The following is a 25749-nucleotide window of genomic DNA, read 5'->3' as shown; positions in this document are numbered from 1 at the left end:
TACCATTCAGACTTGGGACAGAGACAAAATAGAAGAGAATAATCAGGGACAGCCTCCAGAGATAGGCAACATTTTGTTTTTGTTTTTTTTTTAATTGAGATGGTGATAGCTTTCCCAGTAGTATTGGGACTATGTCCCCCCCAGTCCACTCCTAATTATTAGGGGGTTGCCTGTACGGGTTATTGAATTATCTAAAATCCTTTACGTTCTGTTTTTTCTCACATCCTCTTTGGTCATTTCCGTTACCCATGCTCTCTTTGTTGGGTAATACACAGTGCTAACTGTAAAAACAAAGGAAATTCTTTTTCAACAAGAATTAATGCTACCATCAATTAAGTGACATTATCCTTATCATTACCATTTGGGCAAAGCTCAAATAAGATCAAATTATTTACCTTTTTGGGGGGGTGGGGGGGGGGGAAAAGAAGGGTGAGATGCTTAATGTACTGCAATGACAAATACACAAAATAACACAAGCAATGCTTAAGTGACAAATGCAGGTCTCCCAACCTCCATTTCTCCACAGGGCTATAAACATTATTAAATTTTATTAACAAAAAACTTTGTACATTTCTTTTAATACATTGGAATTTTACATCTAGGTAAAATAACAGCACATTCAAATTTTACCATTTATACAAATTGTTACAGAATAACAACCAGTGGGCTAAGTAAAATAAACCACACTGATTTACTTTTGTAAAGTATCTACAAAAATGATTTGACAATTTCTTTAAAATCCCCCTGAACATATAAAAATAAATTAATTTTTACTTTTTCAATTAAATCTACCAATTAGAAATATTACAAATCAAAATATCAATGTTTTCTTATTAATTTTTCACAATACAAAACAGATTCACAAAACCTTATTTACAGAAATGAGGTAAGAACTGTGCAATGTTTAACCAAGAGACATATTGCAGAATTAACATGTTCTTCCAGCTAAGTACACAGTGGAGGTCTAATTACAGCTGGGTCTTTTCCACTAATAATTCACACATTTAAGTACAGATCAGTGGTTATTGCGCCAATTGTTTAATTTCTACTCTGCCTTACGGTCACACCAGGAGCTCAGCTACCCTAAGTGGAAGTGTCGTAATACAAGTTTCACCTGTTTTAAACACTGGAGTGTTTCAATCACTGGCAGTAATGGGAAGCAGTTAAACAAAACACATCTTTTTTGCACGTCCACTTTCTTTTGTGGTGACTCATTAGTGGAAAAACACCCAGGTAATAGTTTTGCCTGAGCTATCTACAGTGGCATAGAAAGTTTTAATAAAGGCAGAACCAGACGACACGGCTGCCGGTCCAATGTCCCAAATTCCCACTGCTTACGAGGACTGCCCACAGTGCAAGCTCAGCTGTCTAGAGCCATTTCAACACAATGGAGGTACTTCCAGGCACTTAGTCAAGGCCAGACATGACCAGCACTTTCCAGAGTGGCCTTCTCTTATGGAAAGGAGTCTTTCTATATGAATTGATCTAGTTCACCCAGCAGCCTAAAACTTGCTTAAGGTTAATAGCTTTGTGTTACAAAATAAGTCAGTACCGACTCTAAGGTAAAAGCATTTAGCAGTAGACATTACCATCGTAACTTAATTAACAATACAGATCAGGTCCCATTACAAAGGAAATCTCTCTAATAAAAAGATTGCCCAAGCCCCAGCTGATGACCCATTTATTTCAAGCAATTTCCAATACGATAAAATTCCAGTACAAGAAAATATTCTGGACAGTCCCTCAGATTGTGTTAACAGGATTTGACCTGCAGTCAAGCATATCTAGCCACAGCAAAAGATCATGGTTTTGTTGGTTCTTTTTTCTTTTCAATTTATGTATTAAAAATCAAGTAATTTGTCATTGGAATAAGTCTTCACTTTTGCTATTTTTAAGTCCAATTTGTAACGAAAAACAGTGCACCAACGATACGTTTTCTCTTTATGGCTGATGCACTCATCGCATGTACATTGTTGCATTGACAAAAATAATTGGTTGCTGAACTTTCCTTCAAAGTTCATGAAATCTTGGGGGGGGGGGGGGGAAGAGTTCCATTTCAGTGCAACAAAGCAACAAGGAAGTAAATCAAAGCGTTAGAAGAATGTCCTCATGACAAATAATCCTTTGCTGTGCAGTTAGCTCCTTGTTGCATTCTTCATAGCTGTAGAAAGGAGGACTGCAATAGCAGCCATAAGAAGTGCTAAGACAGCAGGATAAGGAGTTTCCAAAATGTTTCTATGGGTCAACTTTTCTCTTGTGCAACAGGCCCAGTTTTATCATTAAGTCTCTGCAATTAAAATTCAAAATATTTTAAATCAAAGTTGGCAAATCAATTTTGGGCAAACAAAACATCCTAAGTCATGATCGGTGCCACAGCAACATAGAGTATGATTTAAAATAAGGTAGATAGTTCTTTTCTGGAGAGCCAATAGTCTCTGGAGGTGGGGACACTCTAAACTGAAATTGAGCAGCATATGGACAGAGTATTTAACTCCTCTTATTTTTCCAGGGATGCTATTTACGAGGCATGAAAGAGAACTCTTTTCTATGGTTATGCTAATTAAATATCTCCAGTTATTCTAGGCTCTGGGCCTTCTTCCTCTCACATCTGTATTTCTCCAGAGCTGCCTAAATGTACCATCAAGGCTTCATTTCTTCTCCATTCCTGGGCTCTGTTAACCAAAAGATACATTTATATTGCTGTATAATCCAATGTTAGTTGACTTGTAACTTCACCTCATCAGTCTGGCAACAACTTGTGTTTGAAGAACTGGGAAGGAAGACACAAAACTATTCAAAAATCAATATAGAACTACTGAAATACAATGAATCAGCAAAATAGTAAAGTTGTGACTCAGTCCACGAGAATGACAGTTACTTCAAAATTAAGAAGACAGGGACTGTCCTTAGGAACAGTGGGGCAATTAAAAACTTTAGACTTGGCCAATCAGACAATGAATTAATTATAAACCTGAAGCTGGCTGTGGATAATTTAGTTAAGCACATGCTGAATGAACCCCTTCCTTCCAACAAATGCCAAATGTGCAGTTTTTAGTCAGAAAGCACAGAACAGAAACCTTTACGAGGCCAAGGAAACGTCTGGTCTCAAAACGAGTCCCTAGGCTTGCTCAACATTTCCCTTAGGGCCCCGGTCCCTCTCCACTGCCCAGGGGGCTCTCCAGCACACCTGGCCCGAAGCCTGCTCTCATTTGGAAGTTGGCCTTAGCATCTGACCCTGTTTGGTAACATGAAAGCTCTACCACTGTGCCTGTCATCACAGTCTTTTCTTTACACCTTCTCAACCCTGAGTTTTACTTCAATCAGGTGTTTTTAGACTAGAATTTGCAAGAAAATTTTAAGCGAGAAAAACAGAGGTAAAGAAATTAATAAAATTTATTCTAGCCTATAAGTGACTGGGATTTTATTTGTTTTTCTAGGAGGAGAGTAATCAAATTAAAAGACAATTTAAGAATTATTTTTAGCATAAGTATAATTCCTTTATTTTAAAGCAAAAAGTTTTAAATTATTCAAGTAACAGATCAAACTGCACAAAGCGAGGATTTTTTAGAAACACTTAAGTGGCCATGCTGTACAACTTAAATATATCTTTCTGTTTGTTTTTTTTTTTTAAAGAAATATTCTCTAAATCTATGTGCAAACATAGCCTGATATAATTAGAAAATGCATAATAAGTCGGCTCAGTTACTTTGTTTTTCTTTTCCCCCCAGTTGCTAAGACAACTGGTTTAAGAAATAATTATCAGGGGAACTTTACGCACAAATAAAAACAAAGGTTAGTTAGATCAAAGTCAGTAGGGAAAAATACTAAATTTGGATATGGGAACTGGGGTTCTGAATCTGGACTCTAACTCATTGTGTAACCTCTGGCAGCTGACTTTCCTGCCTCAGTGGGCCCCAGATGACCCATCTATAAGGTGAGCATTTGGAACAGATACTTTCTAAGGTTCCCTTCTAGCGTGAAATTCAAAGATGACTAGATCTAATAATTTTACCAATACCTTTGTAATACATGTAGCACAATAAAGTCTACTTACTGTTACTTTCTGATTTGTATTATCCCCATGAATTGTGAGAAATGGGTTGGTGGTTGATGGATGAAGTGGGGGTGCTGGGGCTCCCGCCAGGAGGTTATTTATGGGTATCTGCGATGGGCCCGAAAGCTGAAGCTGCTGCAGTTCAGGCTGGTGGTGGTGCTGCTGGTGGTGCTGCTGCTGTACTAACTGATAAAGGAGGGCCTGATGTTGTTCCTAAGAAAAGACAGAGGAAAGGGGTTGGAAGAAAAATAGGAAGAGTGGTTGAAATGAGTTCCTAACCAATCATATTAGATTAGGCCCTCGGCACACACTTCCCTCTTTAACTGATACCATACTTAAAGTCTAATCTTAGATATTTATAAATCTGTTATTTTCAAATTCACAGGGAAGGAATGCTATCCCACTTTATCTGATGGGAAAATAATACTCTCAAAAATAACCCTTTTTCCTAACAAACTGAATTCATAAAACTCCCACTAATTAAATAAACATACTTTACTTGATATGTATTTACAATTCCAATAATACCTGAGAACTAATCGTTTTCTTGGCCATATGAGAATTCTCTATAGAAAAATTTTCCCACAATCAAAGAAGTAGCCAATTATGTCTAAGATGTTTGCAATGACAACAGATATGATATACTCCTTAAGTCTTGGCTTAACTAGGAGAATAGAATTTAAATGCTTTCAGTCCTAGCCCTACAAGTCACTTTACACTCAACAATATTTACCAAGCACTTACTTTGCAACAGAAAACTTAACAAGGTAATTCAATGTGGGCTGGAAATGTAGTATCTACTAATTACAGTAACTCTTGATTAAACAGAATGCTCAATTAACCAGTTTATTGTATATTACTTTCAAGAGAAAGGATATAAGAGCCACAAACCTAAGATCCCCAGCCTTCTCTCCCTCACTCCTGGCCAAAGCACGACCTTCAGAGTAAACTGTGGGATAAGTTTATCATCTATGTTTACTATACAGTGAGAGCCAACAGGCAGGCTAACCATCACAATGACCAAGAATAACCTAAATCAAAGAAATTCTTTGCTACCTATACTATATATAAATCATGTTGAGCATTCTCTAATTACAAAGTCAGGAAACATGTACTTTCACATTTCAGAAAAGTTTTTAACACTTAGGACTTAAAACAAAAAAAAATTATTTTGTGGTTAATCTTAAGCTAAAAAGAGAACTGAATTAAGCAGAGCACCCCATGAACTTTCTAGTTATCGGATGTTTTACTAATCAATAAAAAGCTACTTACTCCAGGTATCCCAGGACTTTGCTGGGTGTCAGGGGAAAGCATTCTTGTACTGAAACTTATCGAGGCTCATCCACAGGGCAAAAAAAGAAAACATTTATTTTTGATCCTGATTGTTTCTAGACTGAGTCATCCAAATCAATCAATCTAGGGCAAGGCTTTTATTGACATATTTCTTATATCAGTAATCTAAAAAAACAGATCCACTACAAAGATTTGTTGTGTAAGTATTAAAGCAAAGTCATGAAAAAAGAAATGAAGGACTTACAGGTGTAAGCTGCTGAGAATTCAACAGTTGTTGAAACTGCTGTTGATGTAGAAAGAGTTGTCTTTGCTGATCAGACAATAAGCCTAGTCCAGAGGCACTGAAAAGTAATGATTGAAATTCTGACTTTCTTCCATATAATTCTGGGGTTTGTTTTTTAGAATTGAAGTCTTTGCATTTGAAATTTTAATACAGAGACAAAACCACAAAGAGGGCCATGGGTTGGGAGCAGAAACTTGTCTCTTCAGTTATTCTGAAGTCAACACATCTACAAATTCTCATTCAATCACACTCACATCCACTCACATCTCTATTCCCATGAATTAAAAAAAAAATGAGTGCTGGCTTATTCTACAGAATTTTACAAACTCACAGTCAATATTAACACACATATTCTAAAGTTATCCAAGGACAATTTGTTTAAAAGTTCACCAACATTTTAATTGCATTTTTTAAACAAAGAAAACCAAATGCAAATAGCATTCAGTACCTGAAGCTTTCAAGGAAGGTAGGAGAGTGGAATATTTTTAAAAAGCAACACGAATTTTTAAAAGTTTGCTTAGAATATACTAATTCCCAAAATCTGGTTTAGTAAAAATATTTGAGTCCAGACTACCCATTTACTTCAAGTAATATTCAACATGAGAATTATGGAAAAATTAATTTATCTGGCCATTCCCTTGATATTCACAAATGCACATTCAATTTTCTTTTTAAAAGACTTACTATTCAAGGAATAACTAACTCTATCATAATATTACTTCTCTCCAGAATTAATAAATTTCACCAAATGACATGAAAATACAGATAATGATGTGGGGGAGGAGTGCTTTTAAAAATATGTATTATAGACCAAAAAATAATTAAAACATGCTAGTGTAGATGACAAAACCAAATCTGTGTTTTTCTTTTGAATAACATGATATCCACAAATAAAAACATGCCACTCTGTCACTGGTTCTGTTATTCACTAATTTCATTTTAAACACCTGGATTAATTTGTTTTGAAAATGCTGTATATACCTCAAGTACAAAGAATTTATTTAAAAAAAAAAAACATATTAAAGAAAAAAATGTGGGAGTCTTCCTCCAAGAGCCTAGGAAACCACTAGCAGCACACCGTATGAAGAAGCCCCGACGTGGTTCCGTTGGCTTCTTACCTGGTGTTCAGAGTCGCTGGCAGTGGATGGGCTGCATTAGGTGGCACAGGCGTGTGGGGAAGGGAAGTCGGGTTCTGCGATATTGTGACAGGGGTCTGAATGACGCCGTTTAAAGCTCCTACAATTCCATTGATTGCCAGTTGGTTACCTGGCAGAGCTCCAATTATTCCACCCACTGCAGGCACCGCAGGAATGGTGGATGTTACAGTCTGCATGCCGCCAGCCAGCGCCCCCACGGTCACCCCATTGACCTGCTGAACTCCAGCCACTCCTGAGCCTTGTTGAGCCGGACTCTGCCCAGCAGGAGGCGGAGTGGAGAGGGCTGAGGAACTGCTGGTGCTTTGTCCACTGGAGGTTAAGTCCTAATGCAGGAAAATAGAAAGCTGAATGGCAAAGAGCTTGGCAGAACGGAGCTCGTCAATGATTTTTGGGAGAGTGTAATGTAAAAGGTTAGAGGTGCCACATAGCAGAAAAAAACATGCCAAAATTACCTGATTGAGTGCAGGAAGAGAACTATCAGGTAAAAAGCTGTTTCCTAGATGGGGACTCTTACTGCTGTTTAAGGAATCTGTGGTCGGAGCTAAAAAAAGAAAAATAACACAACCAGATTTTCTTGTTAAACTACCAACAAAATGGCAGTTCCAAATAACTTATGAGATTGATGACCTGATAAATACACAACTAAAGCAAAAGCTCATGTTAAAGCTAAACGAAACTGCCAAGATGAACAAAGAAAAAAAAATTGAACATATTAAAATCTTGCTACTTCAGGAAATAGATGTGCATGCATGAAATAAGGGAGAAGGGCTTGGCCTGTGAGTTCATTGACACAGGAAACTCCCCAATGAGGACACCCCCTCCACCAAAGCAGGTCAGCACCTCTGTGGCAACTTACAGTCAGAGAGGGGTCAAACTTTTGAGAAGAGTTTAATGAAATAGATAAAAATACAATTCAATGTAGTGTCAATCTGCGGTTTTTCTAAGTCAATATGGAACCTGCAGGGATCTGATAATCTATTTGAGTTTGACCCCACTGGGCTAGAACACTGGGAGATTCAGGGCCCTGCACAGGGTCACACGGACAGTTATGTGTCAGAGGAAGGACTGGAAGCCAGGTCTTCTCGCTCTGAGACCAGCTGGGCAATCAGCTCTTCCTACTGTCTCTGACTCTCTCTGTCTCTCTCTCCCTCAGTATGCAAAGGTGTGCATACACATCCACATCTCAGGTGCTAGACAGGAAGGAGGGGAAATTTGGAGTCAACATTCCTTACATACACAAAACAATAATTTTTCCTACTTACCACTTTGTGCTGGAAAAGCATGGACTTGATGAGATGGGCTAGGATTGGTGGTCAGTGTGGGAAAGGGGACAGAGAGCTGAGCATTCAGCAACTGAAGACGTTCCTTTTTCGCTGTCAAGTTTTTGATCTGTTCCTCCAGTCTTCGATTTTCAACTTGAAGTTGGTGTAAGGACTTCAGCATTCCTAGAACTAGTCATCAAATGACTCATGAGTGGGATGACTTTTAGAAGTTTAAGCCACTTTATGAGAAAAAAAAACCCACATGAATTTTGTGAAGCTACTGACATCATACCCACTTCTGCCCTGGTCCATGGAGTTCTCACTGTTGTGACCACAGTATTTTGTACTGTGCTCTTTTCACGTTAGAGTTTACACACAAGTTTCCCTGGATAGATGGATGGATGACCTAATGCTTATCATTTCTAATAGACAGAGAGTAGCCTATCACATTAATATAACACACGGTTTGATTAGCCATTTCTCTAACTGTTGGGCATTTGCATTGATTCCAATTTTTCAATATTATGAATAGTGCTACTATGAATATCTCTGATCACCCTCCCTTCTTCGGAATTACTACTTTGGGATATATTCTGAGTGAATAACTTTTAGAAGCATGTCTTTACTTTGTTTCATTATTTGAAAAACTAAAACTATTCCACCACTTCTTGTATATTAATTATTGAAAAAGTCAAGTATTAAAGATGTCAATAATTTTAGTTCCATGTAAAATACAGAATGGCAAATAAAACAAGATGGATGGAACCTGCTGTGCATTTTGTCTAAATTATTTGAGGTTGAAGTGAAGGAAAATGCATTTTATTTTTGGATGCCTAATTTGTGTTTCTATGAATATAAACATACCTTTGAAAGAAAGGCAACGATGCCCAGCCCAGTGCCAAAGGGCTTTATATATTATTCACAATCAAAATAGAAATGTTGAAAGATAAAGGAGTTTAAATAAAGACTGACTTTCACATGCACATGACTTTTCATCAAGGTTACATTTAAAAACAAAATTTACTTATCAATGAATAAAATCCTCTACTGCAAACACAGTATACCAATTTATTTATTTATTTTAAATTAATTTGTATTACACTATATACCTGGCTGGGGGCCTCATATTCCAGCTGCTACCAATGTTGCTCTCCGGATCACCCAGCAGGGAGCACTGTGTATGCACCGCAACCACCACCCTTTAGAGATAAGTGCATCCCATTCTAAATTGCCAGCTTCGACCCTGCCCATTACCTCAAATTCTGTCTCAATTCTAGAACTTGGATCTCCCAATTGGCAACCCAGAGAGTGCTGCTGTTGTGCCACAGTGATGTATTAAAAAGTTGTATTTGTTTAATGTGACCTCTGGGCCTACTCCAGACACAACTCTACTGGTACAGGCACATCTGGTCATTTCCCAAGGATTTAACTTTTATCCCTCCTCTTCAAGAACATACAAAGGAACCCTCAGTGTGCCCAAATGAGATGCAATAAAAGTAAGCTAAACCTGTCCTCCAGCTATCATGTTTAAAGGATTATCCCGGCATGAATTTCCTCACAATTAGCATTTTTGTCAGGATACCATTCATAAAAATACCAACTAGCACTTGGCTCACTAACACCAAGCATGAGAGCTTTTTCAATGAAACAAAGCAAAGAAGGTTTATACCCTCCCCAAAATCATGAAACTTCTTTCTGATTTTTTTCTTTAAATCCATGCATACAACTCTATCTTCTCAGTTAAAAACCATCTAAAATAATTAATTTTTTTTTTGCATCACTAACTTGTGGGCCCTGATAAGAGAAATTGAAAAAATATTAAAAATGCTAACCATACTCAGAAAAAGGCCTTACATGAACTTCCCAAAAGACAGGTTATTTCTTCTTAAAATAATAAAGCTAAGATACAGTCATTGCAATTTAAAACACAAGAATGGAGTAGAACCAAAAAAAAGTCAATAATGATCAATATCTAATATAATAATTTATTTAGTAGCGCTAAATAACATGCAATTTATTAAATTCTTCAGCAGCTATAGCTTGAGCCACAGCAGCTATTCAAAGAAAAGAAAAGGAATACTTACTGTCACTAGGGGTGCCCTGTTCTAGCAAAAACTGCTGTCCTTCACTCCATTGCCTCTCCAAAAGCTGCTCTATGCTGGCTGCTACTGGGGGCAGACTTTCCAAGCTGCTGTTGCCTGATTGATCATAGCGAATCTGTAAGCTGCTTACAGGGGAGCTGTTGAAAACAGTATAATTTGTACATTAAAAAGAAGGGAAGGACTTGCAAGGAAGGGTCCACTAAGGTTTCTTACCTTGTTTTATTTTAATTCCCTAGGTCTACACATCCCTGGTTTTCCAGTATTTAGTTGCTTATGCTCACCCTCTCGGAGACAAAATCTAACCAAAAATTTATTTTTTTTTTATGGTAATTTTTTTGTTTTGTTTTGTTTTCAACATTTACTTCCACGAGATTTTGAGTTCCAAAATTTCACCCCATCTCGCCCCTCCCCCCACCCCAAGATGGCATGCATTCTAAATACCCCCTCCCCTAGCCTGCTAACCAAAAATTTAATAGCAAATATTTCCCCTTCAAATTTAACATGAGTTAATATATTTGGAAATTAGCTAAATTCTGTTTCAGCATAAGCTACATAAATACAGCATACAAATCTCTGAAATGGGGTTCAAAAAATCCCAAACAAACAAAAAAGCTGAATTCTTAAAACTTGTATAGCCCGTTAATCAAGTCTACCCAGCATAATGGGAAAGACCAAAATATTCTCCCAGTTTAGCTTCAATTTCTAATGTATGATTAAAAAGAATTTATTCATCTATCTGACCAAATTCTACTCTTGATGGATAAAAAAAACAGGGATTTCACAGCTAGAGGTACCTGAGTTGAGAAATGTATCCAGAATACTTTAAAATTCAGTAACTTTTTTTTATTATAATGGTTAACTAAAGTATGGAAGAATTAAAACATTCAAATATCATACAAATTTGCATATATTGTCAAAACAAAAATAAAAATGCCTTATTGCAGTTTGGAAGTCTCCTTTAATTCACATTTTAAATGTTGGGCTACTTTTTATATTTATTAGACATGAATAAAAAGTACCAGATTTTAGGTGGGTATTTGGATGAATTTTTGTTGTTTTTCTGCAAGAGAATCTAAAACACTTTTAATCTATGGAGTGAAGAATGATATTTCTACAATTTATAAAGTATACATGTCAGATGGTAATTAAATAAGCATTAAGTTGTAAATGAAATATTTAACATATCTTCAAAACTAGATTAGTATGAAGTTAGAAAGACTTTTTAAAAAATCATTTCGGAGATCCGATTTATATGACAATCATTTTAACAATGTTTAGCAAAAAAAGATGGCAGTGAGTGCACCAGACCAGACTACTTCCATTATGTCCCCGAGATTTAAGAGAAGGGTAACTAACAAAGTACCAAAAAGAAACTTTTTTACTTTATTTCCTAACCGTATGTAGTTAACTAGAAAATCAAGAAGGGCTAGGCATGCATGAAGGCAAGATGAAGCATAGATTTTAAAAGCTGTAAAGAGTCTCAAGGGTCATGCAGTCCAATGCCCCCATTTTACATATGAAGAAAATGAAGCACAAGGAGGAAGGGGACTTGCCCAAGGTCACATGAGAGGCATAAACATCAGGGTTTGGCCAGATCACTAAAGATCCTGGAGAAAGAAAATGTCTTGCAGTTTTTCAACTTATAAACAAATACTCCCACAACAAATCAATTTTTAAAAGTATGCTAAAACTCTGACTCAAAGGTAATACTCCCAACTTCAGCAATAACTCTAGAGGTGAGACTAGGCACATCAATTAACCACTGTATATCTAAATTTCCTGATTTCCAAAGGAAAAAAACTCCACTGGATCTAATTTGGCAACGTCTATTACTAACTGAAATTAATTATGGACTACAAGGTTAAAAAAGTAATATTAAAATTTACCAGACTTACTGAAGTGTTTCTAAAAAGAAGAAATCTCAACAAATAGTTTAAAACATTTGAGGACATAACCCAAGAAAACTTAGGAAAAATAACTGACATTTATATAGCCATCTAAGATTTTAGAATGCATTTTCCTCACAACAGCACTATGAGGGAGATGTATCCTAAGTATTATTTAATCCTCACCATTTTATAGATGGTGAAACTCAGGTTCTGTGAGAGCCTTGTCAATGATCATGTCACTAGTAATTCACAGATAATTAAGTTGTATGACTCTCCTAAGTTTATGCTGCAAAATTAATAAGGTTTGATGTTAGAATTTTTTTGATAACAGTTTGACATTACCGGCGAGTACCGATTTCTCTCATATCTAAGTCTTTATTAAAATTTCATTTATAGTCTGATGCATGGTAGGTAGGGATACCTTGGATGGATCCTTGAGATCCCCTAATTCTTAGCCTCAATGGGCAGGATTAGTCAGAAAGGAGATAAGGAGAAAGAGGGTAAGGTCAGAGGAACTGGAGAGTTATTGAGGTAAGTCATTCAAGTCCTTCCTTAATTAGAGGGCTAAGTCAACTTTGTTCCACACAACCTCAAGCCTTAATTTTTCTGTCCTTTTTTTTCATGCATGAATTCAAAATAAAAACATTTTCTAACTCCTTAAAGAAGGAGAAAACCTGAGCCATTTATTTGATATAAATACTCTGAAATTATTGAAATGATTATGTTTTATGTTTTAATTTTGTTTGTTTAATTGTATTTTAATTCACACTCCTTACTGAACGGATTAAGAAAGAAATACAGCCAGCAATAAGGGTCTTTGAGTAGCAGGTTATATAGGTTGAGTCTTACTAAAGACATTTTTTTTTTTGCTCCAAAATGATACCCCAGAATTACTAAGCTCACTCCTTTCAATTCTATAAAATATTATCAGTAATTACAGTTTTCTTTATGATGGCAGCTAGTTGGTAGCTTTTATAACTGGGGGGGGGGGGGGCGGGAAGTTGTAGCACACACACACACACACACACACACACACACACACACACACACACACAGAGTAGATGGCTATACCTAGAATTTCCCTTTTCCTCCAAAAACTCATTTTCAAATTCTCTTGCCTCACTAGCGCAAGTGCTCTGATGGAGTAGGAATACAGTCAGACTGCATTTATTGGAAGTGTTGGGAGTTTTAGCATGGTCCTTGTTTTTAAGCTAAGACTCTCAAGGGACACATATGTGAGCCTAAAATGAGCAACTACTATAGACTCTCACATAATCACTAAAATTACAGCAGAAAAGGTGTCACACTTGTACCAGAAAATATTTTGTTATGATGTAAAATCCCACTGCGGATAGGCTGCATCTATAAAGACAAAGGGAGTATCTACGTCACTGAGATCACAGAACCACTGGAGTATTAGAGCAGAGAACCTACAGAATTTTTAAATTTATCACAGGGCTGGAAAGAACCCTAGAGATTATCTATCACACGCTAGAATGTTTTTTTTTTCCCCTCACATTTTTAAATACAACAAAACTTTATATAAAAATGCAAAAAAAAAACATTCTTAGCTCCCAGGCTGGACAAACACAGGTGGCCAGCTGCACTTAGTTCACAGGCTGTAGTTTGCTGACTGCTCATCTAATCCAACACCATCGTTTTACAGAGGAGATAATGGAGGCCCAAAAAGCCACTGTCATTAGCTGTTAGTGACAGAATAAGGAATATTACTGAGCTGGTCCAACATGTTGGCTAGTAGAAGTAGGCAGCGTTTAGATAGTGCTTTAAGCTTTCCAAAACATTTTACAAATATTATTTCATTTGATCCTCACAACAAGCTTGGGAGGTGGGTGCTATTATGATCTCCAATTTACAAATGAGGAAATCGAGACACAGTTTAAGTGACTTGCCCAGGGTCACACAGAGAGTGTCTCGGGTTTTCCTGACTCCAGGCCTGGCACCCTAATTACTGTACCATCTACAGCTAGATCAAGTGTAGTGTTCTTTTCACTACTATTTTTTCCCCTTTACTTTAGTCTAGACCTGTCATATCATTGGTGGAGGGAGCTCCTGGTGAGAAAAGTCCCTCCATCAAAACAGGCAGGTGACTATTCTGCAGCTCAAAAGTCTTACAATCTCCAAGGATCATACAGCAAGTGAGAGGCAAAACATGGGCACAGTTCTTCTTGGCTCTGAGGCCAAGCGGCCTCTAATACAGATAGATTCTAAATATTTAATAACATAAAGATTTTCCAAGATTTCCAAGCATGTTTTAGGAGATAGAGATAATTTTACATATTAATGTGAAACACTTTACACAAATATACCAGAGAATTTCATAAAATTTTTATTTAAAAATCTGCATCTTCTGATAAACATTATATGATATATCAGCATTAAGCCCATCAAGATGATTTGGGTTAAAAACAAATATCTGTATCTGACCCAGAAATTTATTTTAAAAATCAATTTTCTCTATGATATCTTTTTTTTTTTTTACTCTGTAAAGGAAAAAAATTCAATTTTCCAAAAAAGTCTTCCAGCATGTTAGTCTAGTGCAATAAGTGATTTTTTTACAACTACACATTTTATAACAGAAATAGGCAATTGAAAAAACAAAGATTAGATATTATCAGATAAAAATGATAAAAACAGGTAAACTAAAAGCAATTATAAGCTTAAGAGAAGGTATTCCTTTTAACTTGTAAACATAATCATATGTGTTTAAATTAACATCCACATAAATTTAAAACCACTTTTCTTGTCTGTCTGGACATGCCATTTATCTACATAATTCTTTACGGTCTCACAAACGTATATACTACTGATAAGAGATAAAGAAGTTTCCAGACCTCAGAATGTTTCCTTTGCCTTTACTCTACAGTGTAAATAACGCTTACCGTGGTGAGAGACTTCCTCTGGGTGAGCTTCCCCTGCCAACAAGGCTGCGGCTATTGTCTCCAAGATCTGGATCTGCAGTGTAAATATTTCATAGCTGATAAAGTGACTCTCACTAGATAAGAGGTTTTAAGCTGCTGCTCTGATTTTTCCCTAAAACATACATCAGACCTTAAGCACTATTTCTACAGTCACTACGAAGGTAAAAGAACTAATACTAGTTGCTAGTTTAAAATTGCTGAACTGTAGCGTGTAAGGCGTTGTCCCTACACGTTTCTGTGGGTGGAGAAGGCCATGGATTATGTTGAGTTCTTTCATTCCTTTCAATTTTACAGCACGGAAGCGTGGTTTGCATTTGCAGCACCCTCCCCTCAGCCACTTTTAATTTCTACGGTGAAAGTAATGAATCACAGCTGTGGACAGCTCATCTGTATGCTTATCACAGCAAATCCTGATGCTTTGTATTTTTTAACACTTTGCATCCCAAGACAAGCCATAAAACACCTAATTCTCTATGCTGACCCTCACCAAGTCTAATGTGAATACTTAGATCTGGATTTAATATTACCTGGTTTGTTGTTTTTTTTTTTTTGCTTTTCAAATTAATATGAAAAATTCAGTAAACAAAAGATACATTTTTAAAGTACTTTAAAATTCTACTTCATTAGCTAACACGAAATCCTTTCCATTGGTAAAACTGAAACGGACGATTTTCCCTATGGCCTCTCAGTTAAATAACAACCCTATCTGGCCCCCTTCAAGGTTGTCCTCCCCTTATTCTGAGTCAAGTGACCTCTGACCCCCTAGAGGGCAAAGACATGACTGATCCATTCTTGGTAAACTGCTAAACCCGTTCCCTTCCCCCAAACAGGCATGACTACTTGGACATGTCAACAAATCCTTAAGGATGGAATGAAACAAAGCAAATCCAGTGGCTCATTAAAACAGGAGAAGAGGAAAATGCTACAAAATGTCAACTGGTAAATATTCACAGGATTACTAAACATTGTAGAAGTTCTCTAACAGGATTTTTTTTTTTAAACCAAGTTTGTGTAATGCAATTTCATGAATTATGCAAATAAAGGTTTAGGCCGTTCACAGAGAAGCCCCGTGTTATGTTACTTTCATTGCGCAGAACTGAGAACTGAACACATCAATCACAGAAGTCACAGGAGACGCTGCTGCATTCCTGCCTGCTGATGGCTCTGCTTAAACATTTACATTTCAGACAGTAAAAAATGCACATGGCTATTCTGCGGCACAGCAGAGCATTTACTTCCAACTGTGATTCTTTTGGGAAAAAAAAAAAATCACACAATCCTTTAGTAACTATACTCCTAGAGTTTACAAATAAAATTAGTTCACTATAAAGATAGTTAAATTAGGGAGAATTTCAATTTTCTTGAAACTTACCTGCTTGACTGTTTTCTGAGTGAGCTATAAGAGTTGCCATTGCTGAATTTGGATTTAACCTACTGCCATACATATGGGATGGAGCGAGACTTAAGGAAGATCCAGACAGAGTATTTGCCTAAATGGAAAAAAGTGCAAAGATAAATAACTTGTATTTTGACAGCTTTCACTAGTTATTGCTTTTTTAGCTTTTCCAAACAAGCCTAGTCACCAGGTATTCTGCCCTCATTGATACAACAACTAACAGAGTAAATGACTGTCTGAAAAAGTATTAAGGAGATTACGATTTCTAACAAAATAGAGTACACAGGAGGAGTTTAATTCTACTTTCCCAAAATTAGAGTTTTTAAAATGCTATTTGCAAGTTTTGTTTTGAGCAACACTTCAAAAATGAATGACATATGCCAGGTAGAGAATGAATTCTATTACTTCCAGCTTCAAAGTATGCAGGCAATGCCAGAACTCAGGGGCATGTGATCATGTGGTTCTCCTCCTAATTATTTAATCTTATTAAGGCATTTACAAAATAAGGGCAGGTAGACAACAGATGTCTCACAAATGCCTGGGTCCCTTACATCACAAGCCGACTGAGGAGGTCAAAAGGTCTCACTTCCAGCCCTACATTTAGCCTTCCAGGCCATATTTCCTTTGCTTTACTCTGTCATTAGTAAAACCTGCACAGTATTTTGTTACTTCCTATTTTGATAGACTTAGAAGCCTGGTGCGTTTTTTTTTTTGTTTTGTTTTGTTTTTATTTTAAAAGAAAGCAAACAGCCATCACAAGTATGTTTTCTATACAATACAGGGCTCAACGAATCGCAGCTTTGCCCTGACCCCATATAAGGCACTGTATTTTTGGCAGCTGGCCAGCTCGACTTACTGAAGAGCTCGTCCAAAGTTTGTAATTCATTCATGTTGCTAACCACAATTCTGAAGGCCTCTACTGGGACTTGTGCCAAACAAGCGAAAATGAACCCTTAAACAGATGAAGCAAAGGAGGCTGGCCAAAGTCTTGCATAATCCAATGTAATAAAAATGCCTTCTTCACGGGGTAGCGTGCTTTCTCCCTTTCGAAGAATACTACAGTCTTCAAATGCTACATTTGGAAAGGACCTCAACACATTTGCTCAAGAGAACAGGGTTCTGATACAAAATTCAAACTGGCACAAAATACGGTTTTCATACAACCAATTCCTAAAATAGAATCATTCTATGTAGATATTTAAAAACAGGAAAAACAAGATATCTGAAAATGACTTCCAGGAACTGAAGTATTTCTAATTTTAAAAAGTCAAACATGTGGTACAGGCTGATGTTTATAACCGTGCACCAGAGACCAAGATGACACAGTAGTTATTACAAACAAAATAGTACAGGACTATAAACGGTGTTTCTGGAAGGAATCACACCCGGCCATTACATTTTGGCTCCTGGCCAACTTATTAAGTATGATAAATGGACTTTTATAATTCACAGGAATGCTTTCAGTGATGCAGAATCCAGTTCATGTTTTTTATTGTTCCATACTGTATACCTTAGAGTTCACAATTTCATGTAGCTTTAAGTTCAATCTGCCAATTCCTTGTTTCATTTGTCCTCTTAATTGAAGATTTGCATAAAATTCTATTAAGTTCACAATATAAGTCTTGTTTAACAATCAATTAGTAACCTCAAAGAGGATAAAAATTCCAAAACAAGAACATTCTATAAGACATTAACAAATATTCCTCTAATAGAATACAAATAGAACACAATTTCTAATATATATTACATAACCAAAAATACAGTCCTACCTGACTAATCTGGCTACTGAGAACTACAGCTAAGCAATAAAGGCTTTGGGTAGTAAAAAGAGATGTTACAAAATACTCACACAAAAGCTCATGCACTTGGGGCACTGAGCTCTCACTCCTCAGGGACTATCTACTTTTGCTTTGCAAGACAATTATCCTAACTTGGGTCTTCTGGTTTTCAAACCACAAAAGATAGTCTAGGGAGGACTGTGCTAAAGATAAGCATATAGACAGGAATAAGAGATGGCAAATGTGGGCAAAGAAAGGAAAAGAAAATCTAACAAAAGCCTGCACAAAAACAAAAAACTGAGACAGCAGGAACCAAAAAGATAGTCCTGAGAACACAACTGTCTTACAGTATAGTGTAATAACTGATATCACAGTGATGGCCCTAATCAAGAAAAGCTTAAAATGTGTAATATATTTTTCAAAGATTTCCATTAAAATGGCTAAGATTTTACAACAGCAGTGATTAAAGGAGTACAGATGAGTTAAAAAAATCACTATGGAGAATCATTTGCTCTTCAAGAGTTCCAGATAGTTGAAGTTTTACTGTGTTAAGAAATTCTACCGCTAAAAATTAACTGTTCAGAATATTTAAAAAAAAAACAAAAAACTACAGAAGTTTTAAAATTGTTACTGGAGTATCAGCATATCTAAATAATTTACCTTTAAACAGAAAATATATCTTTGCTTTTTTTTCTTTTCAATTAAATGGTTTTTTTTTAATTCATACTGTTTAACTCTCCAGTTAAACACAGCACAGCAATACACAACTCTTTTTGCCTTAGTATTTTCTATTTCAATGGACTTTCATTTACCAATCATTTTTTGACCAATAATTCTAAAATATGCTGAAAGAGTTGTTCAGGAATTGCTAAGACAATCTGAAGTTCCTGAAGAATTTTGAAGAAATGCAGTTTAAAAAAAGGGGGGAGATACTAAAACATTTGTGATGGGATAATGGATTCAGTGGGAGTAATAAGGAAAAGAATAACAACAACAACAATTCACATTTCTACAGCACTAAGGCAAGCAACTTGCTGAAAGGGCTATTCTAAATCGAAAAAAAAAATGAGGATTAGGGAAACAGAAAAAACTCATTAGTAAGCTGAAGTTAAAGAAACATTAATGAGGAATTATAAGGGACACGGACAATTTGGTATAAAAGACGATGTGAATAAGAAATATTAAAAATCCAATAGACACATCTCTCTTGTATAGTGCCAGTTATAGTAAACTAAGAGCATGAACGATTGTTTATCTAAGTCACAGCCTAAAAGCAAACAGAAGAGCTAGCAGGCAAAGTTGTGCCTAACAGATAAATCGTTCCCAGGGCTTTTAGACCTACCTCACAGATCGCACAAGTTTCATACAATCTTAGTTTGTTCTACTTTAGCCCAACCTTCACCTGGGTGGCAGCTTGGAACTAGTTTCATCTACCATAAAGGTCAAAGTTTCACTAGTGAATAAGAGGAAGACCACACCGGGGGAGTCAGCAGATCTGGGTTCCAGTTCTGGCTCCTCTATTTTAGAAGATACAGCTGCTTCTCCAGCTGGCCATCCCTAAAAGAGCTATGCTTGATGTGGGTTTTGGAAGGTGACAGGTTTCATACTTTAAATTACCAGCATCTTGAGAACTCACAACAAAGCTCTAATTCAGGGGTTCTTAACCTGGGGTCTATGAAGCTGTTTTTGAAATAAGTTTGTAACTGTATTTGAACACAACTGGCTTCCTTTGCAATCCTATGTATTTTTTTGATGCATTTAAAAGCATTATTCTGAGGAGTCCATACGGCTTTTATCAGACTGCCAAAGAGATCCATGAAGGAAAAAACGGTTATTAATTCCTGAGCTCTAGTTTTGTTTTTTCATCACTCTTAAACTAGCAAAATTTATATGTAGCATGTGGGAAGGGGAAGTAGTCAAGGAAACCAGAGGGTTCCCCATTATTCTGCAAGCTGACAGGAAGATATAGTTCACTTACCAAGGGGCAATATTTTGGATCACACAGAACAATCCATAAATAACGAGAAAGATAAGGGAGGACTGGAATGTGACAAACCAAAATACAAAAGAAACCCAACTTGTACCCGAGGATGACATTCTGAACAGCTGAACATCTGCCTACATTTTAAAAAAGAAACACTTAACAAAATCAGTGACTACTAATCATATCCCAATGGGAAAGCAAAAAATAATAATAATAGTAGGTATAGGTAAACAAGATGTAAAAGCAACCAAACATAGCTGCTTAGTGATCATTAAATCCAACAACATAGACTTCTGTGATAAGAACGCCATATGCAACAAGTTCTTTGCAAAAATGGATAGCACTTTTCCATTAGCAGATAGTTAATCTTGCTATCCAAAGGGTTCTCTACTTCACTGCCAAAAAAAATGAGGGAACAAAAAGAAGCTATAACACAGAAAAGCTAAATATATTTGTGTCAGTCAGTGAGTCAGTCAATAAACATGTATTAAGTGTCTACTATGTGCCGGGCACTGTGCTAAACACTAAAGATACAAAGAAAAGTAAAAGACAGTCCCTGCCCTCCTCAAGCAGCACTCCGTCCAATGGGAGAGACAACATGAAACAACTATGTGCCAACAAGCCACAGCTAAGATAAACAGGAAATAATCCACGGAGGGAAAGTGCTGGCACTAAAGGGGATCCTGCACAAGGTGGGATTTTAGCAGAAAGCCAGGAGACAGAGATGAAGAGGGAGAACATTCCAGGCCCAGAGGACCACCCTGAGTGAGAGGATTTCTTCTTCTAGGAACAGCAAAGGAGGCTGATGTCAACAGATCGCAGAGTGTGAGGGCTGAAGTGGAGAAGCTAAGGTGTAAGAAGACTGGAAAAATAGGGGGCAGGGTAACCAGAGCTTATGTAGGTCTTTGAATGTGAAGCAGAGGATTTAATATTTGATCCTGAAGGTGCCAGGAAGCCCCTGGAGTTTACTGAGTAGGGGGTTACATGGTCAGAAGCCTGCTATGTAGGAAGATCACTTTGACAGCTGAGTGGAAGATAAACAGGAATGGGAAGAGAAAGCAACCAGCAGACTCCTACAGTAGGTGAGGCCTGCACCAGGGGCAGGACGACGCCAGGGGAAAGAAGTGGGCATATGGAAGTGACGTGATGAAGGTAAAATCGAGTTGAGGAGTAGATGATGACTACTGAGTGACGAGAAGGACAGTGGTACCTTCAATAGAAATAGGGAAGTTAGGAAGAGGGAAGGGTTCAGGGGTAAAGACTGTGTACATTTGTATGGAGCTATAATAGCTCACCTTTATTCAACACTCAAAAGTATATTTCTTACCACGGCTTCCCAGGGTAGGATGACACAAATATCAGCATTCCCATTTAACAGATGACAAGATGAAGAAGGCTCAGAAATGTTAGGGGACTGAACCATCTAGAAAGACTGGGCTCTGAATCAGATGTTTCCTGAATCCAAGTAAGTGTCTCTTGAACCATATACCACAAGGCTCGCAGGGTGACAGATATATGCCTACTACAGAAATCTTGGCACACTGTGGAGGAGGAGAATAGTATACCTAGGAAATTAATGAAGTATGAATTAAAGGTATAAACCAAAAATCTTCCAGCAGAGTCCCACCTCTCCCATATTTTAATTTTTTCCTGACCATTATCACACACACATATACACCCACCCCTGCTGCCAACAAAGATGGCCAGAGCAAGTCAAGAGGAGAATGAATTTCCTCGTGTCTTTTCCACCTTTCCCTTTCAAGTAATTGACAATATTCTGGGAACATCATTTTTTAGAGATATCTTCTTTTATAGATGAAGAAAATAGTACAAAAGTTAAATAATTTGTTCAATGTCAGAGTCTTTCCAGGGTCTAAAACCCAGCTTTCTTGACTCCCTGTCCAGCTCCTAACAGGAATCCCTGTTCTGGGATCGGAAAGAGCTTGTAAGGAAAACTAATTGCTTTCTCTAAAGAATTAGGTTCCCTTCCCTAAAACCAGTGAGTCACCTACTAGGAACTTAAATAATACACTAAATTAATGTATGGAATTTTGCAAATTTAAACATTTTAAACTACTACAATACAGCTTTGCTTTTTAAGTTTCAAAAATTCAGACTTTCAGAAAGGCAATTTAAGACTGGGGAATGGGAAGTTAATCACTTCTGACCCTGCAAAGGTTTTTAGTTCTCATACTATATTCTACTACTTTGATTTTCATAATTCATCGGGAGCCTAATTAAGCGTAATTTCTGCTACACAAACATGTAGATCAATGCAGTAAAACTTTTCTGATTGCTATAAATAACTGAATTATCATGGCAGACTCAACACATGTTTAGAAGAAACGTATTGGGTGACTGAGCCAAAACACTGATTTTCCTAAGCAAATCTGGATAAACTTACTACGTTAAATATACTTAAAGCTTAACAAGTCTTTTTCAAGGAGGTACACAAACTTGAAATAGAAGACATTAAAGAAATTAAGTTTGCTAAGTAGATTGGCACACCAGATCAAAAATATTGGCATGATTTGAAATATTTCAGTTTTAGCTCTTGCCCAACTGGTATTTCATTTCCAAAATTTTAAATCTTTGTTTACAGTCACATACATATGTTTCATGAAAAGTTTAACTATAATATAAACTAAATTAAGAGAATTTGGGGATATTCTGCAGGCCTTCCCTAGGGAGAGTCACATCAAATGAGATTACACAAGTACTGAAGTCTTAAAACTGAGTATTGTTTTCTCTTCACTGGAGCAGATAAAGGCAGCAATAGAGAGAAGGTATATATAAAGAGGTTTGAAAGCACCTTATGTATTGTATACTACAATTTCCCTTTTAGGAAAGTATTGTGGTAATGCATTATTTAGAGGTGAACCAGGAACTTCATACCACACTCATTGTAGAAACAGGCTGCAGCAAGCATTTATTAAAAATGCGTAATCATCCAGTCAATACCCATTAAGGTCAAAGGATTCAAACAAGTTTTAAAATGCAGTACTTTAAAAACTCTAGTCTTTTTTCATCAGACCTTAATAACCAACTCACACATGTCTAAAAAAAATGGTCTTCAGAAACCCTGCCAGAGATGTTTCCTAAACTGAATATTTTATTTTTAAGATAATACTCAATTCTCACAAGAACACAACTGCAACGCTCACCTTACCTACTTTCCAAAAATAAACACTGCCCCCCACAACCTCTAATTTAAGAGTAATTTTAAAATAGAAAATGTAGGGAACATCTTGAACTGAGTATTAAGAAAAATGATGGTATTAATCATTCCCCTTGCAGTGCTTACCTAATGTTTCAAAGTAAAAACTAGTATATTTACATATCTCCAAATGACTATGCAGAAACACTACTACAAAAGAACAGGTGATTTTAAATGGCTAGACTTTTATTCTTAAATTTAGCAAATAAAACTTTTATGTGGGGACAGAAAAAGTTTTCATGGAAAATGTTCAAATAAAAAATGAGACATGTTTCTGAAATACAATTATTGAAAAGCTCTATTCACTTATATATAAATTACACTACAAATGGTCTCTGAGAAACAAGAACATATGACAATACACAATCCTACTCATTCCCTTGTTCTTTTCAGGTTTGATACTCTGAAATATTTTCTGCTAACAGGCCCCATTTCTGTCGGTTTCAGCTCCCCACCAGTAAGGTTTTAATACTCAGCGTGTGATGAGAGATGAAACCAAGTGTGAACAACTTTCAGGTCCCATGAGTAGGCCGACTGTTGAAGCTGTCAGGTTCAATTGCATCATTCCACATTATTCAATGCCCCAAACTGCTCCCTAATTGTTAGGGGCTTAACATATTCAAAACCATTGTTTAGGCTAATGCTGAAATGCCCACAGTTGAGTTTCCATAAAGAAGGGGGAGGGATTTAATTGTAGTTAAACCATTACTGAACTCCTTCATTCATGATAGGACAACAGGAAGGGGTCTAACAACCAATTCCAGAACAGATTCTTAATCAGTTTATTTCTAATCAGTACACCTCTTTCCTTTTAATTTTTAAGTCAATGCTAACACTTCAGTATAAGGTTTTGGCAAACTTTATAATATTTAGTAGTGGGCTTGGAGGTAAGAATCATTCCTTCCTCTTCCTAATACTAAGGTCTGAGTCTATGAAATAGGGACAGCTAGGTTATCGTACTCATAGCAAAGGAATTTCATGTTATTCTTTCCTTGAATTGATCAAATATTTCCTACACATGAAGTCAGAATTACAGGCACATATATGTAATCTGTAATATATGTAAATAGTACATGAAAACAGACAATAAAAATAATTTTAAATTTACCTTCGATTTTAAAATTACCTTCAAGAAGCCAGATGTTTAAAATGTTAATTGAGAAATGTAAGTTTAAGAGTTAGAGCTAAAATGTACTTTGAGTTAACTATTTACCTGTTTGAAGGCATTCAAAAGTTAACATCCTCAGAAAGCTATCTTAACTTTAACCAACCATTCATAAAAAAGTTAACCAACTATATGTTTTTTTTTAAATTTTGAAAAAACTTTCACCATGGAACTGTCAGGTTTTTTCAAATCAACACAAAAAAAGAAGTAAAATCAGATGCTAATCAGACCACTGATACCACAAACTATCATGTGTTTATTTTAAGGAGAATTCTGATTCTGTATATGTAGAATTTTTGGTTTTGATTCACACATGTGTGATCTTCGGAACAAAAACAAATATCTTAATATGCTTATGATAAAAATCATCTGATGTAGCTCTCTCCTAATAAAAAAGGGGAGAATACTCTTATTTTCCTAATAGGCTGTTTCTGAGAACTCAATATCATCCATTTACACTGTGTCAACTAAGTTATTGCTTACAGCCATAATTAACAACATTATACCCAAGAGAAGAGAAACAAAATAATCCAGTACTGTTTCCCTTTCAAAGTAGTTTGCTTAGAATAGCATTATTCTTAATGATGGAGTTATTCTTTTTTAATTTCAGCATATTTATATACCATTACCAAAATTACTATTAAAAATATCCTTAGTGAAAATTAGGATAAACACATCCCAAGATTATATACATTTTATCAAAGTTTAAAACACTTCAATTAGTAAAGAAACCTTAATAAATGTAGCATTAAATAGTTCCTTAATTCACTATATCTAAAAATATAAAATGGCATAAACATATAAATCAATCCAGTACCTACTAAAATATAAAACAAAGAACATGTAGTAAAAGTCTCACTGTAAATTCAAGAAGCTTAAGAACCAAAAATTATACCATAAAAACTCTCTTTGATGTTTATGTCTATTAAATATCAGGTAAACCTCTAAATTTCCTTCATCCAAAAGATTTTTAGACATGGGAAACCTATCTTCTTTGTTTTGACAGTAACATATAGAGCAGATGAGTAATGTGGGCTACTTAAACATATATACAAATATCAAGATTCTATCCAAAAGCAAAACCCAGAAAAGAGCTCCTTATAGAAGCATTTTAAAAAATTAAATTCAGTCTTAAATTCTTTAATTTTTTTTTAAAAGCCTTTCAAACAAAAGCACTTGCATGCTCCCTAAGACAGGCAAGAATGAATATAACCGAGAAACACAGTGGGA

General features: G+C 36.2%; 1 protein-coding gene across 6 annotated transcripts in view; it reads right to left on the bottom strand.

Annotated features, from left to right (window-relative positions):
* Nucleotides 1-483: 483 nt before the first annotated feature.
* The window catches only part of MLLT10 (MLLT10 histone lysine methyltransferase DOT1L cofactor), a 212956-nt gene continuing 187690 nt past the window's right edge, over nucleotides 484-25749 (bottom strand). For 3 of the 6 annotated variants that reach the window (XM_027847831.1, XM_027847836.1, XM_027847832.1), the window contains 9 exons: nucleotides 16352-16469; nucleotides 14941-15013; nucleotides 10134-10288; nucleotides 8050-8238; nucleotides 7240-7328; nucleotides 6749-7110; nucleotides 5592-5688; nucleotides 4055-4267; nucleotides 2294-2790 (listed from right to left, as the gene is read on the bottom strand). In XM_027847831.1, the coding sequence (XP_027703632.1) occupies nucleotides 2716-2790; nucleotides 4055-4267; nucleotides 5592-5688; nucleotides 6749-7110; nucleotides 7240-7328; nucleotides 8050-8238; nucleotides 10134-10288; nucleotides 14941-15013; nucleotides 16352-16469 (1371 nt within the window). In that variant the 3' untranslated portion in view covers nucleotides 2294-2715. The other 3 variants (XM_027847833.1, XM_027847834.1, XM_027847835.1) reach the window with 3 other exon arrangements.

Source organism: Vombatus ursinus, unplaced genomic scaffold (genome assembly GCF_900497805.2).
Source record: "Vombatus ursinus unplaced genomic scaffold, bare-nosed wombat genome assembly UNPS02005459.1, whole genome shotgun sequence".
Classification (NCBI taxonomy): domain Eukaryota; kingdom Metazoa; phylum Chordata; class Mammalia; order Diprotodontia; family Vombatidae; genus Vombatus; species Vombatus ursinus.
The sequence above is the reverse complement of the archived record's forward strand: the minus strand, read 5'-3'. Positions and strand labels throughout refer to the sequence as shown.